The 20,295-nt window shown below is 49.2% G+C and overlaps 1 protein-coding gene across 1 annotated transcript in view; it reads right to left on the minus strand.

Moving 5' to 3' along the window:
• The window catches only part of CHM (CHM Rab escort protein), a 63,427-nt gene that overhangs the window by 14,015 nt on the left and 29,117 nt on the right, over window positions 1–20,295 (minus strand). Inside the window, exon 9 of the mRNA XM_072122936.1 lies at window positions 10,351–10,428. Coding sequence (XP_071979037.1) covers window positions 10,351–10,428 — 78 coding nt within the window. The remainder of the gene's footprint in view (window positions 1–10,350; window positions 10,429–20,295) is intronic.

Consider the following 20,295-nt stretch of genomic DNA (forward strand, 5'->3'; position numbering starts at 1 on the left):
GATAGATAGATAGATAGATAGATATGAGATAGATAGATATGAGATAGATAGATATGAGATAGATAATAGATAGATATGAGATAGATAGATAGATAGATAGATAGATAGATATGAGATAGATAGATAGATAGATAGATATGAGATAGATATGAGATAGATAGATAGATATGAGATAGATAGATAGATAGATAGATAGATAGATATGAGATAGATATGAGATAGATATGAGATAGATAGATAGATAGATAGATATGAGATAGATAGATATGAGATAGATAGATAGATAGATAGATAGATATGAGATAGATAGATATGAGATAGATATGAGATAGATAGATAGATAGATAGATAGATAGATAGATAGATAGATATGAGATAGATAGGAGATAGATAGAAGATTTATATCATGTATGATGTGGTCTAGGTAAGGAGTAATATTAGATAGATATATGAGTAATATTTCTGTATCTCTAGTATGCGGAGCTGTGGTACACGTGTGATGGTGGTGACCCGTGTGCGGTGTCATGAATCACGCTCAGCCCTGCATTGACCTTCCCTGGATGTGTCTAGTGCGGGGAGTGCAGCTCCATCCATCTCCCGCAGCGCCATGAGTTATAAAGGTTCTTTATGGACCTCATTACCCAAACTAATGGACTAAGGGCGGCATCCTTGAGAGGGACCCGCCGCAGCCACACGGACCGCGCTGCCATATTTCAGCACAAATATGTAAATTTCAGCACAATTTCCATCTTTTTTTTATTAAAGAAATATAAATTTATTGGATTTGTGGGGCGATCTGAGGGCCGCGATGTTGGGGGCCGTGTCCTGCGGACAAGGAGTTATGTACAAACTGATTCATGGAGGGACTAACAAGTCCACGGGATGAGAAATGTCGCAGATGATAGATGGCGGCGCCGTCCGCGGGAGAAGAGCAGGAACTTTATCAGAAACTTTTTGTTTCCATTTTACAAAGTTCTGTAAACTTAACACATCCGCAGGAGCCGCCAAACTCATGAGAGCAGGACTAGCACTGCAGGGGTTTGCTACAATGTATCACCTGGAGTCCACAGCTCAGAGCATTGTCTGCACTGGATACAATAGGGGGGTGGGGGGTCTTCTCCATTCCTTATTATTTCACCTGTAATTGGGGGGGGGGGGGATTCTTATTCCTAATTCTCGAAGTGTTATTACGGATTTGTTTCCATGTTTCCGCGTTTCGCCCCCTCCCTGTATAATCTCCGGCAGATACATGGAGCCCGTTATTCCCATGTATGTGGTAACACGATAACGCGGCTATTACATGCGGAGCCACTTCATATAATGCAGTTACTTCTGCCAGGAAGCGCAGGATCCCTATAAGTGTGTGCTGGGTGCAGGGCGCCCGCTGAATGAGTCACCCTCCGCCGCTCCTGCGCTCTATTACGGACACCTTCCTTAACCCGTTCTCACAGGTGACAATGTCGCGGCGCGGAGCCATTAACCTTCCGATATTACGCTGGGATATAACTCGATCAGCCGTCACCGTGATGGATCTGGTTCTGTACAAGCGCCGCTCCAAATCCCAGAGAAATATCATGGAAATCCCAGATATGAGAATCCAGAGCGACACAAGGGCGGAGAGAACCCAACACCGGAGAAGAATTAACCCTGGAGGGGAAGGATCAGAGAGAACCACAATACAAGAGGGTCTACGGCCCACAGAGAAGGTGACCCCACAATCTGCAGCCAGTATCAGGCATTGTTCCTGGAGATATATGTACTCAGAACTCACACTGCTGTGCTCTGTGCAGCCAGTGTTATGTAATGTCCTCACACTGCTGTGCTCTGTGCAGCCAGTGTTATGTAATGTCCTCACACTGCTGTGCTCTGTGCAGCCAGTGTTATGTAATGTCCTCACACTGCTGTGCTCTGTGCAGCCAGTGTTATGTAATGTCCTCACACTGCTGTGCTCTGTGCAGCCAGTGTTATGTAATGTCCTCACACTGCTGTGCTCTGTGCAGCCAGTGTTATGTAATGTCCTCACACTGCTGTGCTCTGTGCAGCCAGTGTTATGTAATGTCCTCACACTGCTGTGCTCTGTGCAGCCAGTGTTATGTAATGTCCTCACACTGCTGTGCTCTGTGCAGCCAGTGTTATGTAATGTCCTCACACTGCTGTGCTCTGTGCAGCCAGTGTTATGTAATGTCCTCACACTGCTGTGCTCTGTGCAGCCAGTGTTATGTAATGTCCTCACACTGCTGTGCTCTGTGCAGCCAGTGTTATGTAATGTCCTCACACTGCTGTGCTCTGTGCAGCCAGTGTTATGTAATGTCCTCACACTGCTGTGCTCTGTGCAGCCAGTGTTATGTAATGTCCTCACACTGCTGTGCTCTGTGCAGCCAGTGTTATGTAATGTCCTCACACTGCTGTGCTCTGTGCAGCCAGTGTTATGTAATGTCCTCACACTGCTGTGCTCTGTGCAGCCAGTGTTATGTAATGTCCTCACACTGCTGTGCTCTGTGCAGCCAGTGTTATGTAATGTCCTCACACTGCTGTGCTCTGTGCAGCCAGTGTTATGTAATGTCCTCACACTGCTGTGCTCTGTGCAGCCAGTGTTATGTAATGTCCTCACACTGCTGTGCTCTGTGCAGCCAGTGTTATGTAATGTCCTCACACTGCTGTGCTCTGTGCAGCCAGTGTTATGTAATGTCCTCACACTGCTGTGCTCTGTGCAGCCAGTGTTATGTAATGTCCTCACACTGCTGTGCTCTGTGCAGCCAGTGTTATGTAATGTCCTCACACTGCTGTGCTCTGTGCAGCCAGTGTTATGTAATGTCCTCACACTGCTGTGCTCTGTGCAGCCAGTGTTATGTAATGTCCTCACACTGCTGTGCTCTGTGCAGCCAGTGTTATGTAATGTCCTCACACTGCTGTGCTCTGTGCAGCCAGTGTTATGTAATGTCCTCACACTGCTGTGCTCTGTGCAGCCAGTGTTATGTAATGTCCTCACACTGCTGTGCTCTGTGCAGCCAGTGTTATGTAATGTCCTCACACTGCTGTGCTCTGTGCAGCCAGTGTTATGTAATGTCCTCACACTGCTGTGCTCTGTGCAGCCAGTGTTATGTAATGTCCTCACACTGCTGTGCTCTGTGCAGCCAGTGTTATGTAATGTCCTCACACTGCTGTGCTCTGTGCAGCCAGTGTTATGTAATGTCCTCACACTGCTGTGCTCTGTGCAGCCAGTGTTATGTAATGTCCTCACACTGCTGTGCTCTGTGCAGCCAGTGTTATGTAATGTCCTCACACTGCTGTGCTCTGTGCAGCCAGTGTTATGTAATGTCCTCACACTGCTGTGCTCTGTGCAGCCAGTGTTATGTAATGTCCTCACACTGCTGTGCTCTGTGCAGCCAGTGTTATGTAATGTCCTCACACTGCTGTGCTCTGTGCAGCCAGTGTTATGTAATGTCCTCACACTGCTGTGCTCTGTGCAGCCAGTGTTATGTAATGTCCTCACACTGCTGTGCTCTGTGCAGCCAGTGTTATGTAATGTCCTCACACTGCTGTGCTCTGTGCAGCCAGTGTTATGTAATGTACTCACACTGCTGTGCTCTGGGCAGCCAGTGTTCTGTATTGTTCCTGGAGAAATGTGTTATCATTCCATTGTGTATGTTGTTAGTAGCAGCAGGACTCCTGAAATTAATTGGATTTATATTCTAGGATTGTAGCTTCAAGTGCACTGGGGTTGTGTCCTCACACTGCTGTGCTTCCAGCTCTGTGCATTGAACAGCTCCATAGCCTCATCACTTTGTTCTGAGTGAATGTTACAGTATGTTCTTATTGAAGTGGATACAAAGCCATCTGTATGGTCTATCCCTTTAATACCAGTCTCCTATCGGTCATAGGAGCTGGATACATATCCCTGCCTGAAATTATAGTAATTCTACTCGAGTTGTACATAGAGAAGGTTCCCATAACACTAACAATGGATGGAGGTGTCCTGTACGTGGAGGGTCATCCCTGGTGCCAGGGGCCGCACATCCACAATGGATGGAGGTGTTCTGTACGTGGAGGGTCATCCCTGGTGCCAGGGGTCGCACATCCACAATGGATGGAGGTGTTCTGTACGTGGAGGGTCATCCCTGGTGCCAGGGGCCGCACATCCACAATGGATGGAGGTGTTCTGTACGTGGAGGGTCATCCCTGGTGCCAGGGGCCGCACATCCACAATGGATGGAGGTGTCCTGTATGTGGAGGGTCATCCCCGGGGGCCAGGGGTCGCACATCCACAATGGATGGAGGTGTCCTGTACGTGGAGGGTCATCCCCGGTGCCAGGGGTCGCACATCCACAATGGATGGAGGTGTCCTGTACGTGGAGGGTCATCCCCGGTGCCAGGGGCCGCACATCCACAATGGATGGAGGTGTCCTGTACGTGGAGGGTCATCCTGGTGCCAGGGGCCACACATCCACAATGGATGGAGGTGTCCTGTATGTGGAGGGTCATCCCCGATGCCAGGGGCCACACATCCACAATGGATGGAGGTGTCCTGTACGTGGAGGGTCATCCCTGGTGCCAGGGGCCGCACATCCACAATGGATGGAGGTCTTCTGTACGTGGAGGGTCATCCCTGGTGCCAGGGGCCGCACATCCACAATGGATGGAGGTGTCCTGTATGTGGAGGGTCATCCCCGGGGGCCAGGGGTCGCACATCCACAATGGATGGAGGTGTCCTGTGCGTGGAGGGTCATCCCTGGTGCCAGGGGCCGCACATCCACAATGGATGGAGGTGTCCTGTATGTGGAGGGTCATCCCCGGGGGCCAGGGGTCGCACATCCACAATGGATGGAGGTGTTCTGTACGTGGAGGGTCATCCCCGGTGCCAGGGGCCACACATCCACAATGGATGGAGGTGTCCTGTACGTGGAGGGTCATCCTGGTGCCAGGGGCCACACATCCACAATGGATGGAGGTGTCCTGTACGTGGAGGGTCATCCTGGTGCCAGGGGTCGCACATCCACAATGGATGGAGGTGTCCTGTATGTGGAGGGTCATCCCTGGTGCCAGGGGCTGCACATCCACAATGGATGAAGGTGTCCTGTACGTGGAGGGTCATCCCCGGTGCAAGGGGCTGCACATCCACAATGGATGGAGGTGTCCTGTACATGGAGGGTCATCCCCGCTGCCAGGGGCCGCACATCCACAATGGATGGAGGTGTCCTGTATGTTGAGGGTCATCCCTGGTGCCAGGGGCCGCACATCCACAATGGATGGAGGTGTCCTGTATGTGGAGGGTCATCCCCGATGCCAGGGGCCGCACATCCACAATGGATGGAGGTGTTCTGTACATGGAGGGTCATCCCTGGTGCCAGGGGCCGCACATCCACAATGGATGGAGGTGTCCTGTATGTGGAGGGTCATCCCCGGGGGCCAGGGGTCGCACATCCACAATGGATGGAGGTGTTCTGTACGTGGAGGGTCATCCCCGGTGCCAGGGGCCACACATCCACAATGGATGGAGGTGTCCTGTACGTGGAGGGTCATCCCTGGTGCCAGGGGCTGCACATCCACAATGGATGAAGGTGTCCTGTACGTGGAGGGTCATCCCCGGTGCAAGGGGCTGCACATCCACAATGGATGGAGGTGTCCTGTACATGGAGGGTCATCCCCGGTGCCAGGGGCCGCACATCCACAATGGATGGAGGTGTCCTGTATGTTGAGGGTCATCCCTGGTGCCAGGGGCCGCACATCCACAATGGATGGAGGTGTCCTGTATGTGGAGGGTCATCCCCGATGCCAGGGGCCGCACATCCACAATGGATGGAGGTGTTCTGTACGTGGAGGGTCATCCCTGGTGCCAGGGGCCGCACATCCACAATGGATGGAGGTGTCCTGTATGTGGAGGGTCATCCCCGGGGGCCAGGGGCCGCACATCCACAATGGATGGAGGTGTCCTGTACGTGGAGGGTCATCCCCGGTGCCAGGGGCCGCACATCCACAATGGATGGAGGTGTCCTCTACGTGGAGGGTCATCCCCGGGGGCCAGGGGTCGCAAATCCACAATGGATGGAGGTGTCCTGTGCGTGGAGGGTCATCCTGGTGCCAGGGGCTGCACATCCACAATGGATGGAGGTGTCCTGTGCGTGGAGGGTCATCCCTGGTGCCAGGGGCCGCACATCCACAATGGATGGAGGTGTCCTGTATGTGGAGGGTCATCCCTGGTGCCAGGGGCCGCACATCCACAATGGATGGAGGTGTCCTGTACATGGAGGGTCATCCTGGTGCCAGGGGCCGCACATCCACAATGGATGGAGGTGTCCTGTACGTGGAGGGTCATCCTGGTGCCAGGGGCCGCACATCCACAATGGATGGAGGTGTCCTGTACATGGAGGGTCATCCTGGTGCCAGGGGCCGCAAATCCACAATGGATGGAGGTGTCCCGTACGTGGAGGGTCATCCCCGGTGCCAGGGGCCACACATCCACAATGGATGAAGGTGTCCTGTACGTGGAGGGCCAACCCCGATGCCAGGGGCCGCACATCCACAATGGATGGAGGTGTCCTGTACGTGGAGGGTCATCCTGGTGCCAGGGGCCACACATCCACAATGGATGGAGGTGTCCCGTACGTGGAGGGTAATCCCCGGTGCCAGGGGCCACACATCCACAATGGATGAAGGTGTCCTGTACGTGAAGGGTCAACCCCGATGCCAGGGGCCGCACATCCACAATGGATGGAGGTGTCCTGTACGTGGAGGGTCATCCTGGTGCCAGGGGTCGCACATCCACAATGGATGGAGGTGTCCTGTACGTGGAGGGTCATCCCCGGTGCAAGGGGCTGCACATCCACAATGGATGGAGGTGTCCTGTACATGGAGGGTCGTCCCCGGTGCCAGGGGCCGCACATCCACAATGGATGGAGGTGTCCTCTACGTGGAGGGTCATCCTGGTGCCAGGGGCCGCACATTCACAATGGATGGAGGTGTCCTGTATGTGGAGGGTCATCCCCGATGCCAGGGGCCGCACATCCACAATGGATGGAGGTGTTCTGTACATGGAGGGTCATCCCTGGTGCCAGGGGCCGCACATCCACAATGGATGGAGGTGTCCTGTATGTGGAGGGTCATCCCCGGGGGCCAGGGGTCGCAAATCCACAATGGATGGAGGTGTCCTGTGCGTGGAGGGTCATCCCTGGTGCCAGGGGCCGCACATCCACAATGGATGGAGGTGTCCTGTATGTGGAGGGTCATCCCCGGGGGCCAGGGGTCGCACATCCACAATGGATGGAGGTGTTCTGTACGTGGAGGGTCATCCTGGTGCCAGGGGCTGCACATCCACAATGGATGAAGGTGTCCTGTACGTGGAGGGTCATCCCCGGTGCAAGGGGCTGCACATCCACAATGGATGGAGGTGTCCTGTACATGGAGGGTCATCCCCGGTGCCAGGGGCCGCACATCCACAATGGATGGAGGTGTCCTGTATGTTGAGGGTCATCCCTGGTGCCAGGGGCCGCACATCCACAATGGATGGAGGTGTCCTGTACGTGGAGGGTCATCCCCGGTGCCAGGGGCCGCACATCCACAATGGATGGAGGTGTCCTCTACGTGGAGGGTCATCCTGGTGCCAGGGGCCGCACATCCACAATGGATGGAGGTGTTCTGAACGTGGAGGGTCATCCCTGGTGCCAGGGGCCGCACATCCACAATGGATGGAGGTGTCCTGTATGTGGAGGGTCATCCCCGGGGGCCAGGGGTCGCAAATCCACAATGGATGGAGGTGTCCTGTGCGTGGAGGGTCATCCCTGGTGCCAGGGGCCGCAAATCCACAATGGATGGAGGTGTCCTGTATGTGGAGGGTCATCCCTGGTGCCAGGGGCCGCACATCCACAATGGATGGAGGTGTCCTGTACATGGAGGGTCATCCCCGGTGCCAGGGGCCGCACATCCACAATGGATGGAGGTGTCCTGTATGTGGAGGGTCATCCCCGGTGCCAGGGGTCGCACATCCACAATGGATGGAGGTGCCCTGTACGTGGAGGGTCATCCTGGTGCCAGGGGCCGCACATCCACAATGGATGGAGGTGTCCTGTACGTGGAGGGTCATCCTGGTGCCAGGGGCCGCACATCCACAATGGATGGAGGTGTCCTGTACATGGAGGGTCATCCTGGTGCCAGGGGCCACACATCCACAATGGATGGAGGTGTCCCGTACGTGGAGGGTCATCCCCGGTGCCAGGGGCCACACATCCACAATGGATGAAGGTGTCCTGTACGTGGAGGGTCATCCTGGTGCCAGGGGTCGCACATCCACAATGGATGGAGGTGTCCTGTACGTGGAGGGTCATCCTGGTGCCAGGGGCCGCACATCCACAATGGATGGAGGTGTCCTGTACGTGGAGGGTCATCCCTGGTGCCAGGGGTCGCACAACCACAATGCATGGAGGTGTCCTGTACGTGGAGGGTCATCCCTGGTGCCAGGGGCCGCACATCCACAATGGATGGAGGTGTCCTGTACGTGGAGGGTCATCCCTGGTGCCAGGGGCCGCACATCCACAATGGATGGAGGTGTCCTGTACGTGGAGGGTCATCCCTGGTGCCAGGGGTCGCACAACCACAATAGATGGAGGTGTCCTGTACGTGGAGGGTCATCCCTGGTGCCAGGGGTCGCACGTCCACAATGTTACTCACAAAGACGACTTAATGCAAGGAACAGGAAATGAAATTGTCTGGAATCTCATCCATTTGTCACAATGTAGCAGAAGTCGCCAGGTCCCCCCATCATAGAGCGGGCAGTGATTTACACCCCCCCATACACCTCCAGAGGCCTGCACCTTCCCTCCCGCTCTCTGCCGGCTGAACATTACAGCCATAACTCAGGGACAGAACAGTCGTTCAGAGGGACATGAAAAGAGCCGCAAAAACATAATGTGTAAATGGCTCTATTCTGTGAGCACGAGAGCCGCCGCCTCCGCCGACCTCATCAAAGGCAAACTGGCGACTGGCGGCGCTCACTGTACAGACGGCAGCTCATAGGTTAATCTACAAAATACAACCTGTACTCTAGTCACTACCAAAGCTGCACTCATATTATTACTGGTCGTTATTAGGATCAGAAAGTACACAAGGTTCCAGATAGACTACAAAACACTGACTAGAGTATACAGCATATCCACCATCTCTCCAAGAGTATATAGCATATCCACCAAGTGTCCTAGAGTATACAGCATATCCACCATCTCTCCAAGAGTATACAGCATATCCCCCATCTCTCCTAGAGTATACAGTGTATCCCCCATCTCTCCTAGAGTATACAGCGCATCCCCCATCTCTCCTAGAGTATACAGCGTATCCCCCATCTCTCAAGAGAATACAGTGTATCCCCCATCTCTCCTAGAGTATACAGCGTATCCCCCATCTCTCCTAGAGTATACAGTGTATCCCCCATCTCTCCTAGAGTATACAGCGTATCCCCACCCCTCCTAGAGAATACAGAGTGTCCCCCATCTCTCCTAGAGTATACAGCATATCCCCCATCTCCCCTAGAGTATACAGCGTATCCCCCATCTCTCATGGAGTATACAGTGTATTCACCATGACACCATAGAATCTTACTCTCACTATTGTTATTATAAGCCGCACTATGGGGAATACAGCTCTGGTAGTGACTAGAGTATAAGACAGGATGTAACTGAATAGTTACCTGCAACAATGTTAACTTAAGTTTCAAACTTTGCTCAAGTCCTGATCTTCACGATAGAAAACACAGCTCTGGAAGTGACTAGAGCATACGACGTAGAGTAAGATGAGTATCAGATCCCGGATGACAGTGAGGTTCGGGGTAAGGGTCCTGGGGCGCCAGGGGTTAAGTCAACCTTCAGGGATAGAAAGGGCAGGCTGCTTTATGACAACAATCTCCCCAGAACTCATTACAGTCTTTTCTCTCGGAGTGACACACATTATCAGCAAAGATTAATCTGATGAGTCTTTAGGTGCGCTGCACGGGAAAAAAAAAAAACCCGCAATAACAGGAGCTTTGTGTCATCTGATGAAAATCAATTAGACTGCTAAGGCCAGAAGAAAAACTAACATCAGTCATCGCCCCCTCCCCGCTCCCGTGATTTGTCTTCCGAGCCTGGATGATCAGGAGCTGCAGTAATATCACTGGGGAACATTCATCTATTCTCTATAGCGAGGGGCCACGTCCCTCATTGTGCGCCACCAATACACAGATTACTTTTAATCAAGGCTGATATGTCATTAATACCGCCGGCTCTTTCAAGGTTTTTTTTTTTTCTCCTTTTCACTTAATCTGCGGCAGCATTTTTCTTCTGCTCTTTGTCAGTAAATATAAGAAGGTTAAAGGGAAAGGAGTCTTACTCTGAAGACTGGGCGTCCACCAGCAGACCCCGGAGCGAGTGATGCAGACAGTAGATCCCCCCGAACACCGCGCTCATCCTACAGGGAGAAAGAGAAAGAAAGTTACAGGATACACAGACCTGAGGATACATTGTACCCAACATCGCACAGGACACATAATATGTACAAACCATCAGGAGATTGTCACTGCCTGTCTATACTATCTGTGTGTGCTGTGTGCAGAGTCTCCAGTGTATCCTATGAGATGTAACATCACACTGCCTGTCTATACTATCTGTGTGTGCTGTGTGCAGAGTCTCCAGTGTATCCTATGAGATGTAACATCACACTGCCCGTCTATACTATCTGTGTGTGCTGTGTGCAGAGTCTCCAGTGTATCCTATGAGATGTAACATCACACTGCCTGTCTATACTATCTGTGTGTTCTGTGTGCAGAGCCTCCAGTGTATCCTATGAGATGTGACATCACACTGCCTGTCTATACTATCTGTGTGCTGTGTGCAGAGTCTCCAGAGTATCCTATGAGATGTAACATCACACTGCCTGTCTATACTATCTGTGTGTGCTGTGTGCAGAGTCTCCAGTGTATCCTATGAGATGTAACATCACACTGCCTGTCTATACTATCTGTGTGTGCTGTGTGCAGAGTCTCCATTGTATCCTATGAGATGTAACATCACACTGCCTGTCTATAATATCTGTGTGTGCTGTGTGCAGAGTCTCCAGTGTATCCTATGAGATGTAACATCACACTGCCTGTCTATACTATCTGTGTGTGCTGTGTGCAGAGTCTCCAGTGTATCCTATGAGATGTAACATCACACTGCCTGTCTATACTATCTGTGTGTGCTGTGTGCAGGGTCTCCAGTGTATCCTATGAGATGTGACATCACACTGCCTGTCTATACTATCTGTGTGTGCTGTGTGCAGGGTCTCCAGTGTATCCTATGAGATGTGACATCACACTGCCTGTCTATACTATCTGTGTGTGCTGTGTGCAGAGTCTCCAGTGTATCCTATGAGATGTGACATCACACTGCCTGTCTATACTATCTGTGTGTGCTGTGTGCAGAGTCTCCAGTGTATCCTATGAGATGTAACATCACACTGCCTGTCTATACTATCTGTGTGCTGTGTGCAGAGTCTCCAGTGTATCCTATGAGATGTGACATCACACTGCCTGTCTATACTATCTGTGTGCTGTGTGCAGGGTCTCCAGTGTATCCTATGAGATGTAACATCACACTGCCTGTCTATACTATCTGTGTGTACTGTGTGCAGGGTCTCCAGTGTATCCTATGAGATGTAACATCACACTGCCTGTCTATACTATCTGTGTGTGCTGTGTGCAGGGTCTCCAGTGTATCCTATGAGATGTAACATCACACTGCCTGTCTATACTATCTGTGTGTGCTGTGTGCAGGGTCTCCAGTGTATCCTATGAGATGTAACATCACACTGCCTGTCTATACTGTCTGTGTGTGCTGTGTGCAGGGTCTCCAGTGTATCCTATGAGATGTGACATCACACTGCCTGTCTATACTATCTGTGTGCTGTGTGCAGAGTCTCCAGTGTATCCTATGAGATGTAACATCACACTGCCTGTCTATACTATCTGTGTGTACTGTGTGCAGAGTCTCCAGTGTATCCTATGATATGTGACATCACACTGCCTGTCTATACTATCTGTGTGCAGAGTCTCCAGTGTATCCTATGAGATGTGACATCACACTGCCTGTCTATACTATCGGTGTGCTGTGTGCAGGGTCTCCAGTGTATCCTATGAGATGTAACATCACACTGCCTGTCTATACTATCTGTGTGCAGAGTCTCCAGTGTATCCTATGAGATGTGACATCACACTGCCTGTCTATACTATCTGTGTGTGCTGTGTGCAGGGTCTCCAGTGTATCCTATGAGATGTAACATCACACTGCCTGTCTATACTATCTGTGTGCTGTGTGCAGAGTCTCCAGTGTATCCTATGAGATGTAACATCACACTGCCTGTCTATGCTAACTGTGTGCAGAGTCTCCAGTGTATTCTATGAGATGTAACATCACACTGCCTGTCTATACTATCTGTGTGTGCTGTGTGCAGAGTCTCCAGTGTATCCTATGAGATATAACATCACACTGCCTGTCTATACTATCTGTGTGTGCAGAGTCTCCAGTGTATCCTATGAGATGTAACATCACACTGCCTGTCTATACTATCTGTGTGCTGTGTGCAGAGACTCCAGAGTATCCTATGAGATGTAACATCACACTGCCTGTCTATACTATCTGTGTGTGCTGTGTGCAGAGTCTCCAGTGTATCCTATGAGATGTAACATCACACTGGCCGTCTATACTATCTGTGTACTGTGTGCAGAGTCTCCAGAGTATCCTATGAGATGTAATATCACACAGCCTGTCTATACTATCTGTGTGCAGAGTCTCCAGTGTATCCTATGAGATGTGACATCACACTGCCTGTCTATACTATCTGTGTGTGCTGTGTGCAGAGTCTCCAGTGTATCCTATGAGATGTAACATCACACTGCCTGTCTATACTATCTGTGTGCTGTGTGCAGAGTCTCCAGTGTATCCTATGAGATGTGACATCACACTGCCTGTCTATACTATCTGTGTGCTGCGTGCAGAGTCTCCAGTGTATCCTATGAGATGTGACATCACACTGCCTGTCTATACTATCTGTGTGCTGTGTGCAGTCTCCAGTGTATCCTATGAGATGTGACATCACACTGCCTGTCTATACTATCTGTGTGTGCTGTGTGCAGAGTCTCCAGTGTATCCTATGAGATGTGACATCACACTGCCTGTCTATACTATCTGTGTGCTGTGTGCAGAGTCTCCAGTGTATCCTATGAGATGTAACATCACACTGCCTGTCTATACTATCTGTGTGTGCTCTGTGCAGAGCCTCCAGTGTATCCTATGAGATGTAACATCACACTGCCTGTCTATACTATCTGTGTGTGCTGTGTGCAGAGTCTCCAGTGTATCCTATGATATGTGACATCACACTGCCTGTCTATACTATCTGTGTGCAGAGTCTCCAGTGTATCCTATGAGATGTGACATCACACTGCCTGTCTATACTATCGGTGTGCTGTGTGCAGGGTCTCCAGTGTATCCTATGAGATGTAACATCACACTGCCTGTCTATACTATCTGTGTGCTGTGTGCAGAGTCTCCAGTGTATCCTATGAGATGTGACATCACACTGCCTGTCTATACTATCTGTGTGTGCTGTGTGCAGAGTCTCCAGTGTATCCTATGAGATGTAACATCACACTGCCTGTCTATACTATCTGTGTGCAGAGTCTCCAGTGTATCCTATGAGATGTGACATCACACTGCCTGTCTATACTATCTGTGTGCAGAGTCTCCAGTGTATCCTATGAGATGTAACATCACACTGCCTGTCTATACTATCTGTGTGCTGTGTGCAGAGTCTCCAGTGTATCCTATGAGATGTGACATCACACTGCCTGTCTATACTATCTGTGTGCTGTGTGCAGAGTCTCCAGTGTATCCTATGAGATGTAACATCACACTGCCTGTCTATACTATCTGTGTGTACTGTGTGCAGGGTCTCCAGTGTATCATATGAGATGTAACATCACACTGCCTGCCTATACTATCTGTGTGCAGAGTCTCCAGTGTATCCTATGAGATGTGACATCACACTGCCTGTCTATACTATCTGTGTGTGCTGTGTGCAGAGTCTCCAGTGTATCCTATGAGATGTAACATCACACTGCCTGTCTATACTATCTGTGTGTACTGTGTGCAGAGTCTCCAGTGTATCCTATGAGATGTAACATCACACTGCCTGTCTATACTATCTGTGTGTACTGTGTGCAGAGTCTCCAGTGTATCCTATGAGATGTAACATCACACTGCCTGTCTATACTATCTGTGTGCTGTGTGCAGGGTCTCCAGTGTATCCTATGAGATGTAACATCACACTGCCTGTCTATACTATCTGTGTGCAGAGTCTCCAGTGTATCCTATGAGATGTGACATCACACTGCCTGTCTATACTATCTGTGTGTGCTGTGTGCAGAGTCTCCAGTGTATCCTATGAGATGTAACATCACACTGCCTGTCTATACTATCTGTGTGTACTGTGTGCAGAGTCTCCAGTGTATCCTATGAGATGTAACATCACACTGCCTGTCTATACTATATGTGTGTACTGTGTGCAGAGCCTCCAGTGTATCCTATGAGATGTAACATCACACTGCCTGTCTATACTATCTGTGTGCTGTGTGCAGAGTCTCCAGTGTATCCTATGAGATGTAACATCACACTGCCTGTCTATACTATCTGTGTGTACTGTGTGCAGGGTCTCCAGTGTATCATATGAGATGTAACTTCACACTGCCTGTCTATACTATCTGTGTGCAGAGTCTCCAGTGTATCCTATGAGATGTAACATCACACTGCCTGTCTATACTATCTGTGTGTGCTGTGTGCAGGGTCTCCAGTGTATCCTATGAGATATAACATCACACTGCCTGTCTATACTATCTGTGTGCTGTGTGCAGTCTCCAGTGTATCCTTTGAGATGTAACATCACACTGCCTGTCTATACTATCTGTGTGTGCTGTGTGCAGGGTCTCCAGTGTATCCTATGAGATGTGACATCACACTGCCTGTCTATACTATCTGTGTGTGCTGTGTGCAGAGTCTCCAGTGTATCCTATGAGATGTAACATCACACTGCCTGTCTATACTATCTGTGTGTGCTGTGTGCAAAGTCTCCAGTGTATCCTATGAGATGTGACATCACACTGCCTGTCTATACTATCTGTGTGTGCTGTGTGCAGAGTCTCCAGTGTATCCTATGAGATGTGACATCACACTGCCTGTCTATACTATCTGTGTGCTGTGTGCAGAGTCTCCAGTGTATCCTATGAGATGTAACATCACACTGCCTGTCTATACTATCTGTGTGTGCTGTGTGCAGAGTCTCCAGTGTATCCTATGAGATGTAACATCACACTGCCTGTCTATACTATCTGTGTGCTGTGTGCAGGGTCTCCAGTGTATCCTATGAGATGTAACATCACACTGCCTGTCTATACTATCTGCATGTACTGTGTGCAGAGTCTCCAGTGTATCCTATGAGATGTAACATCACACTGCCTGTATATACTATCTGTGTGTGCTGTGTGCAGAGTCCCCAGTGTATCCTATGAGATGTAACATCACACTGCCTGTCTATACTATCTGTGTGTGCTGTGTGCAGGGTCTCCAGTGTATCCTATGAGATGTAACATCACACTGCCTGTCTATACTATCTGTGTGTGCAGAGTCTCCAGTGTATCCTATGAGATGTAACATCACACTGCCTGTCTATACTATCTGTGTGCTGTGTGCAGAGTCTCCAGTGTATCCTATGAGATGTAACATCACACTGCCTGTCTATACTATCTGTGTGCTGTGTGCAGAGTCTCCAGTGTATCCTATGAGATGTAACATCACACTGCCTGTCTATACTATCTGTGTGTGCTGTGTGCAGAGTCTCCAGTGTATCCTATGATATGTGACATCACACTGCCTGTCTATACTATCTGTGTGCTGTGTGCAGAGTCTCCAGTGTATCCTATGAGATGTGACATCACACTGCCTGTCTATACTATCTGTGTGCTGTGTGCAGGGTCTCCAGTGTATCCTATGAGATGTAACATCACACTGCCTGTCTATACTATCTGTGTGCTGTGTGCAGAGTCTCCAGTGTATCCTATGAGATGTAACATCACACTGCCTGTCTATACTATCTGTGTGTGCTGTGTGCAGAGTCTCCAGTGTATCCTATGAGATGTAACATCACACTGCCTGTCTATACTATCTGTGTGCTGTGTGCAGAGTCTCCAGTGTATCCTATGAGATGTAACATCACACTGCCTGTCTATACTATCTGTGTGCTGTGTGCAGAGTCTCCAGTGTATCCTATGAGATGTAACATCACACTGCCTGTCTATACTATCTGTGTGTGCTGTGTGCAGAGTCTCCAGTGTATCCTATGAGATGTAACATCACACTGCCTGTCTATACTATCTGTGTGCTGTGTGCAGAGTCTCCAGTGTATCCTATGAGATGTAACATCACACTGCCTGTCTATACTATCTGTGTGCTGTGTGCAGAGTCTCCAGTGTATCCTATGAGATGTAACATCACACTGCCTGTCTATACTATCTGTGTGTGCTGTGTGCAGAGTCTCCAGTGTATCCTATGAGATATAACATCACACTGCCTGTCTATACTATCTGTGTGCTGTGTGCAGAGTCTCCAGTGTATCCTATGAGATGTGAAATCACACTGCCTGTCTATACTATCTGTGTGTGCTGTGTGCAGAGTCTCCAGTGTATCCTATGAGATATAACATCACACTGCCTGTCTATACTATCTGTGTGCTGTGTGCAGAGTCTCCAGTGTATCCTATGAGATGTAACATCACACTGCCTGTCTATACTATCTGTGTGTGCTGTGTGCAGATTCTCCAGTGTATCCTTTGAGATGTAACATCACACTGCCTGTCTATACTATCTGTGTGTGCTGTGTGCAGGGTCTCCAGTGTATCCTATGAGATGTGACATCACACTGCCTGTCTATACTATCTGTGTGTGCTGTGTGCAGAGTCTCCAGTGTATCCTATGAGATGTAACATCACACTGCCTGTCTATACTATCTGTGTGTGCTGTGTGCAGAGTCTCCAGTGTATCCTATGAGATGTAACATCACACTGCCTGTCTATACTATCTGTGTGCTGTGTGCAGAGACTCCAGAGTATCCTATGAGATGTAACATCACACTGCCTGTCTATACTATCTGTGTGCTGTGTGCAGAGTCTCCAGTGTATCCTATGAGATGTAACATCACACTGGCCGTCTATACTATCTGTGTACTGTGTGCAGAGTCTCCAGAGTATCCTATGAGATGTAATATCACACAGCCTGTCTATACTATCTGTGTGCAGAGTCTCCAGTGTATCCTATGAGATGTGACATCACACTGCCTGTCTATACTATCTGTGTGTGCTGTGTGCAGAGTCTCCAGTGTATCCTATGAGATGTAACATCACACTGCCTGTCTATACTATCTGTGTGCAGAGTCTCCAGTGTATCCTATGAGATGTGACATCATACTGCCTGTCTATACTATCTGTGTGCTGCGTGCAGAGTCTCCAGTGTATCCTATGAGATGTGACATCACACTGCCTGTCTATACTATCTGTGTGCTGTGTGCAGTCTCCAGTGTATCCTATGAGATGTGACATCACACTGCCTGTCTATACTATCTGTGTGTTCTGTGTGCAGAGTCTCCAGTGTATCCTATGAGATGTGACATCACACTGCCTGTCTATACTATCTGTGTGCTGTGTGCAGAGTCTCCAGGGTATCCTATGAGATTTAACATCACACTGCCTGTCTATACTATCAGTGTGCAGAGTCTCCAGTGTATCCTATGAGATGTAACATCACACTGCCTGTCTATACTATCTGTATGTGCTGTGTGCAGTCTCCAGTGTATCCTATGAGATGTAACATCACACTGGCCGTCTATACTATCTGTATGTGCTGTGTGCAGTCTCCAGTGTATCCTATGAGATGTAACATCACACTGGCCGTCTATACTATCTGTGTACTGTGTGCAGAGTCTCCAGAGTATCCTATGAGATGTAACATCACACTGCCTGTCTATACTATCTGTGTGCTGTGTGCAGAGTCTCCAGTGTATCCTATGAGATGTAACATCACACTGCCTGTCTATACTATCTGTGTGTGCTGTGTGCAGAGTCTCCAGTGTATCCTATGAGATGTAACATCACACTGCCTGTCTATACTATCTGTGTGTGCTGTGTGCAGCCTCCAGTGTATCCTATGAGATGTAACATCACACTGGCCGTCTATACTATCTGTGTGTACTGTGTGCAGAGTCTCCAGTGTATCCTATGAGATGTAACATCACACTGCCTGTCTATACTATCTGTGTGTGCAGAGTCTCCAGTGTATCCTATGAGATGCAACATCACACTGCCTGTCTATACTATCTGTGTGTGCTGTGTGCAGAGTCTCCAGTGTATCCTATGAGATGTAACATCACACTGCCTGTCTATACTATCTGTGTGCAGAGTCTCCAGTGTATCCTATGAGATGTAACATCACACTGCCTGTCTATACTATCTGTGTGTGCAGAGTCTCCAGTGTATCCTATGAGATGTAACATCACACTGCCTGTCTATACTATCTGTGTGTGCTGTGTGCAGAGTCTCCAGTGTATCCTATGAGATGTGACATCACACTGCCTGTCTATACTATCTGTGTGTGCTGTGTGCAGAGTCTCCAGTGTATCCTATGAAATGTAACATCACACTGCCTGTCTATACTATCTGTGTGTACTGTGTGCAGAGTCTCCAGTGTATCCTATGAGATGTAACATCACACTGCCTGTCTATACTATCTGTGTACTGTGTGCAGAGTCTCCAGTGTATCCTATGAGATGTAACATCACACTGCCTGTCTATACTATCTGTGTGTACTGTGTGCAGGGTCTCCAGTGTATCATATGAGATGTAACATCACACTGCCTGTCTATACTATCTGTGTGCAGAGTCTCCAGTGTATCCTATGAGATGTGACATCACACTGCCTGTCTATACTATCTGTGTGTGCTGTGTGCAGAGTCTCCAGTGTATCCTATGAGATGTAACATCACACTGCCTGTCTATACTATCTGTGTGTACTGTGTGCAGAGTCTCCAGTGTATCCTATGAGATGTAACATCACACTGCCTGTCTATACTATCTGTGTGTGCTGTGTGCAGGGTCTCCAGTGTATCCTATGAGATGTAACATCACACTGCCTGTCTATACTATCTGTGTGCAGTGTGCAGAGTCTCCAGTGTATCCTATGAGATATAACATCACACTGCCTGTCTATACTATCTGTGTGTGCTGTGTGCAGAGTCTCCAGTGTATCCTATGAGATGTAACATCACACTGCCTGTCTATACTATCTGTGTGTACTGTGTGCAGAGTCTCCAGTGTATCCTATGAGATGTGACATCACACTGCCTGTCTATACTATCTGTGTGCTGTGTGCAGAGTCTCCAGTGTATCCTATGAGATGTAACATCACACTGCCTGTCTATACTATCTGTGTGTGCTGTGTGCAGAGTCTCCAGTGTATCCTATGAGATGTAACATCACACTGCCTGTCTATACTATCTGTGTGTGCTGTGTGCAGAGTCTCCAGTGTATCCTATGAGATGTAACATCACACTGCCTGTCTATACTATCTGTGTGTGCTGTGTGCAGAGTCTCCAGTGTATCCTATGAGATATAACATCACACTGCCTGTCTATACTATCTGTGTGTACTGTGTGCAGAGTCTCCAGTGTATCCTATGAGATGTAACATCACACTGCCTGTCTATACTATCTGTGTGTGCTGTGTGCAGAGTCTCCAGTGTATCCTATGAGATGTAACATCACACTGCCTGTCTATACTATCTGTGTGTACTGTGTGCAGAGTCTCCAGTGTATCCTATGAGATGTGACATCACAATGCCTGTCTATACTATCTGTGTGCAGAGTCTCCAGTGTATCCTATGAGATGTAACATCACACTGCCTGTCTATACTATCTGTGTGTGCTGTGTGCAGAGTCTCCAGTGTATCCTATGAGATGTAACATCACACTGCCTGTCTATACTATCTTTGTGTGCTGTGTGCAGTCTCCAGTGTATCCTATGAGATGTGACATCACACTGTCTGTCTATACTATCTGTGTGTACTGTGTGCAGAGTCTCCAGTGTATCCTATGAGATGTGACATCACACTGCCTGTCTATACTATCTGTGTACTGTGTGCAGAGTCTCCAGTGTATCCTATGAGATGTGACATCACACTGCCTGTCTATACTATCTGTG

This window comes from Engystomops pustulosus, chromosome 9, assembly GCF_040894005.1.
Source record: "Engystomops pustulosus chromosome 9, aEngPut4.maternal, whole genome shotgun sequence".
Classification (NCBI taxonomy): domain Eukaryota; kingdom Metazoa; phylum Chordata; class Amphibia; order Anura; family Leptodactylidae; genus Engystomops; species Engystomops pustulosus.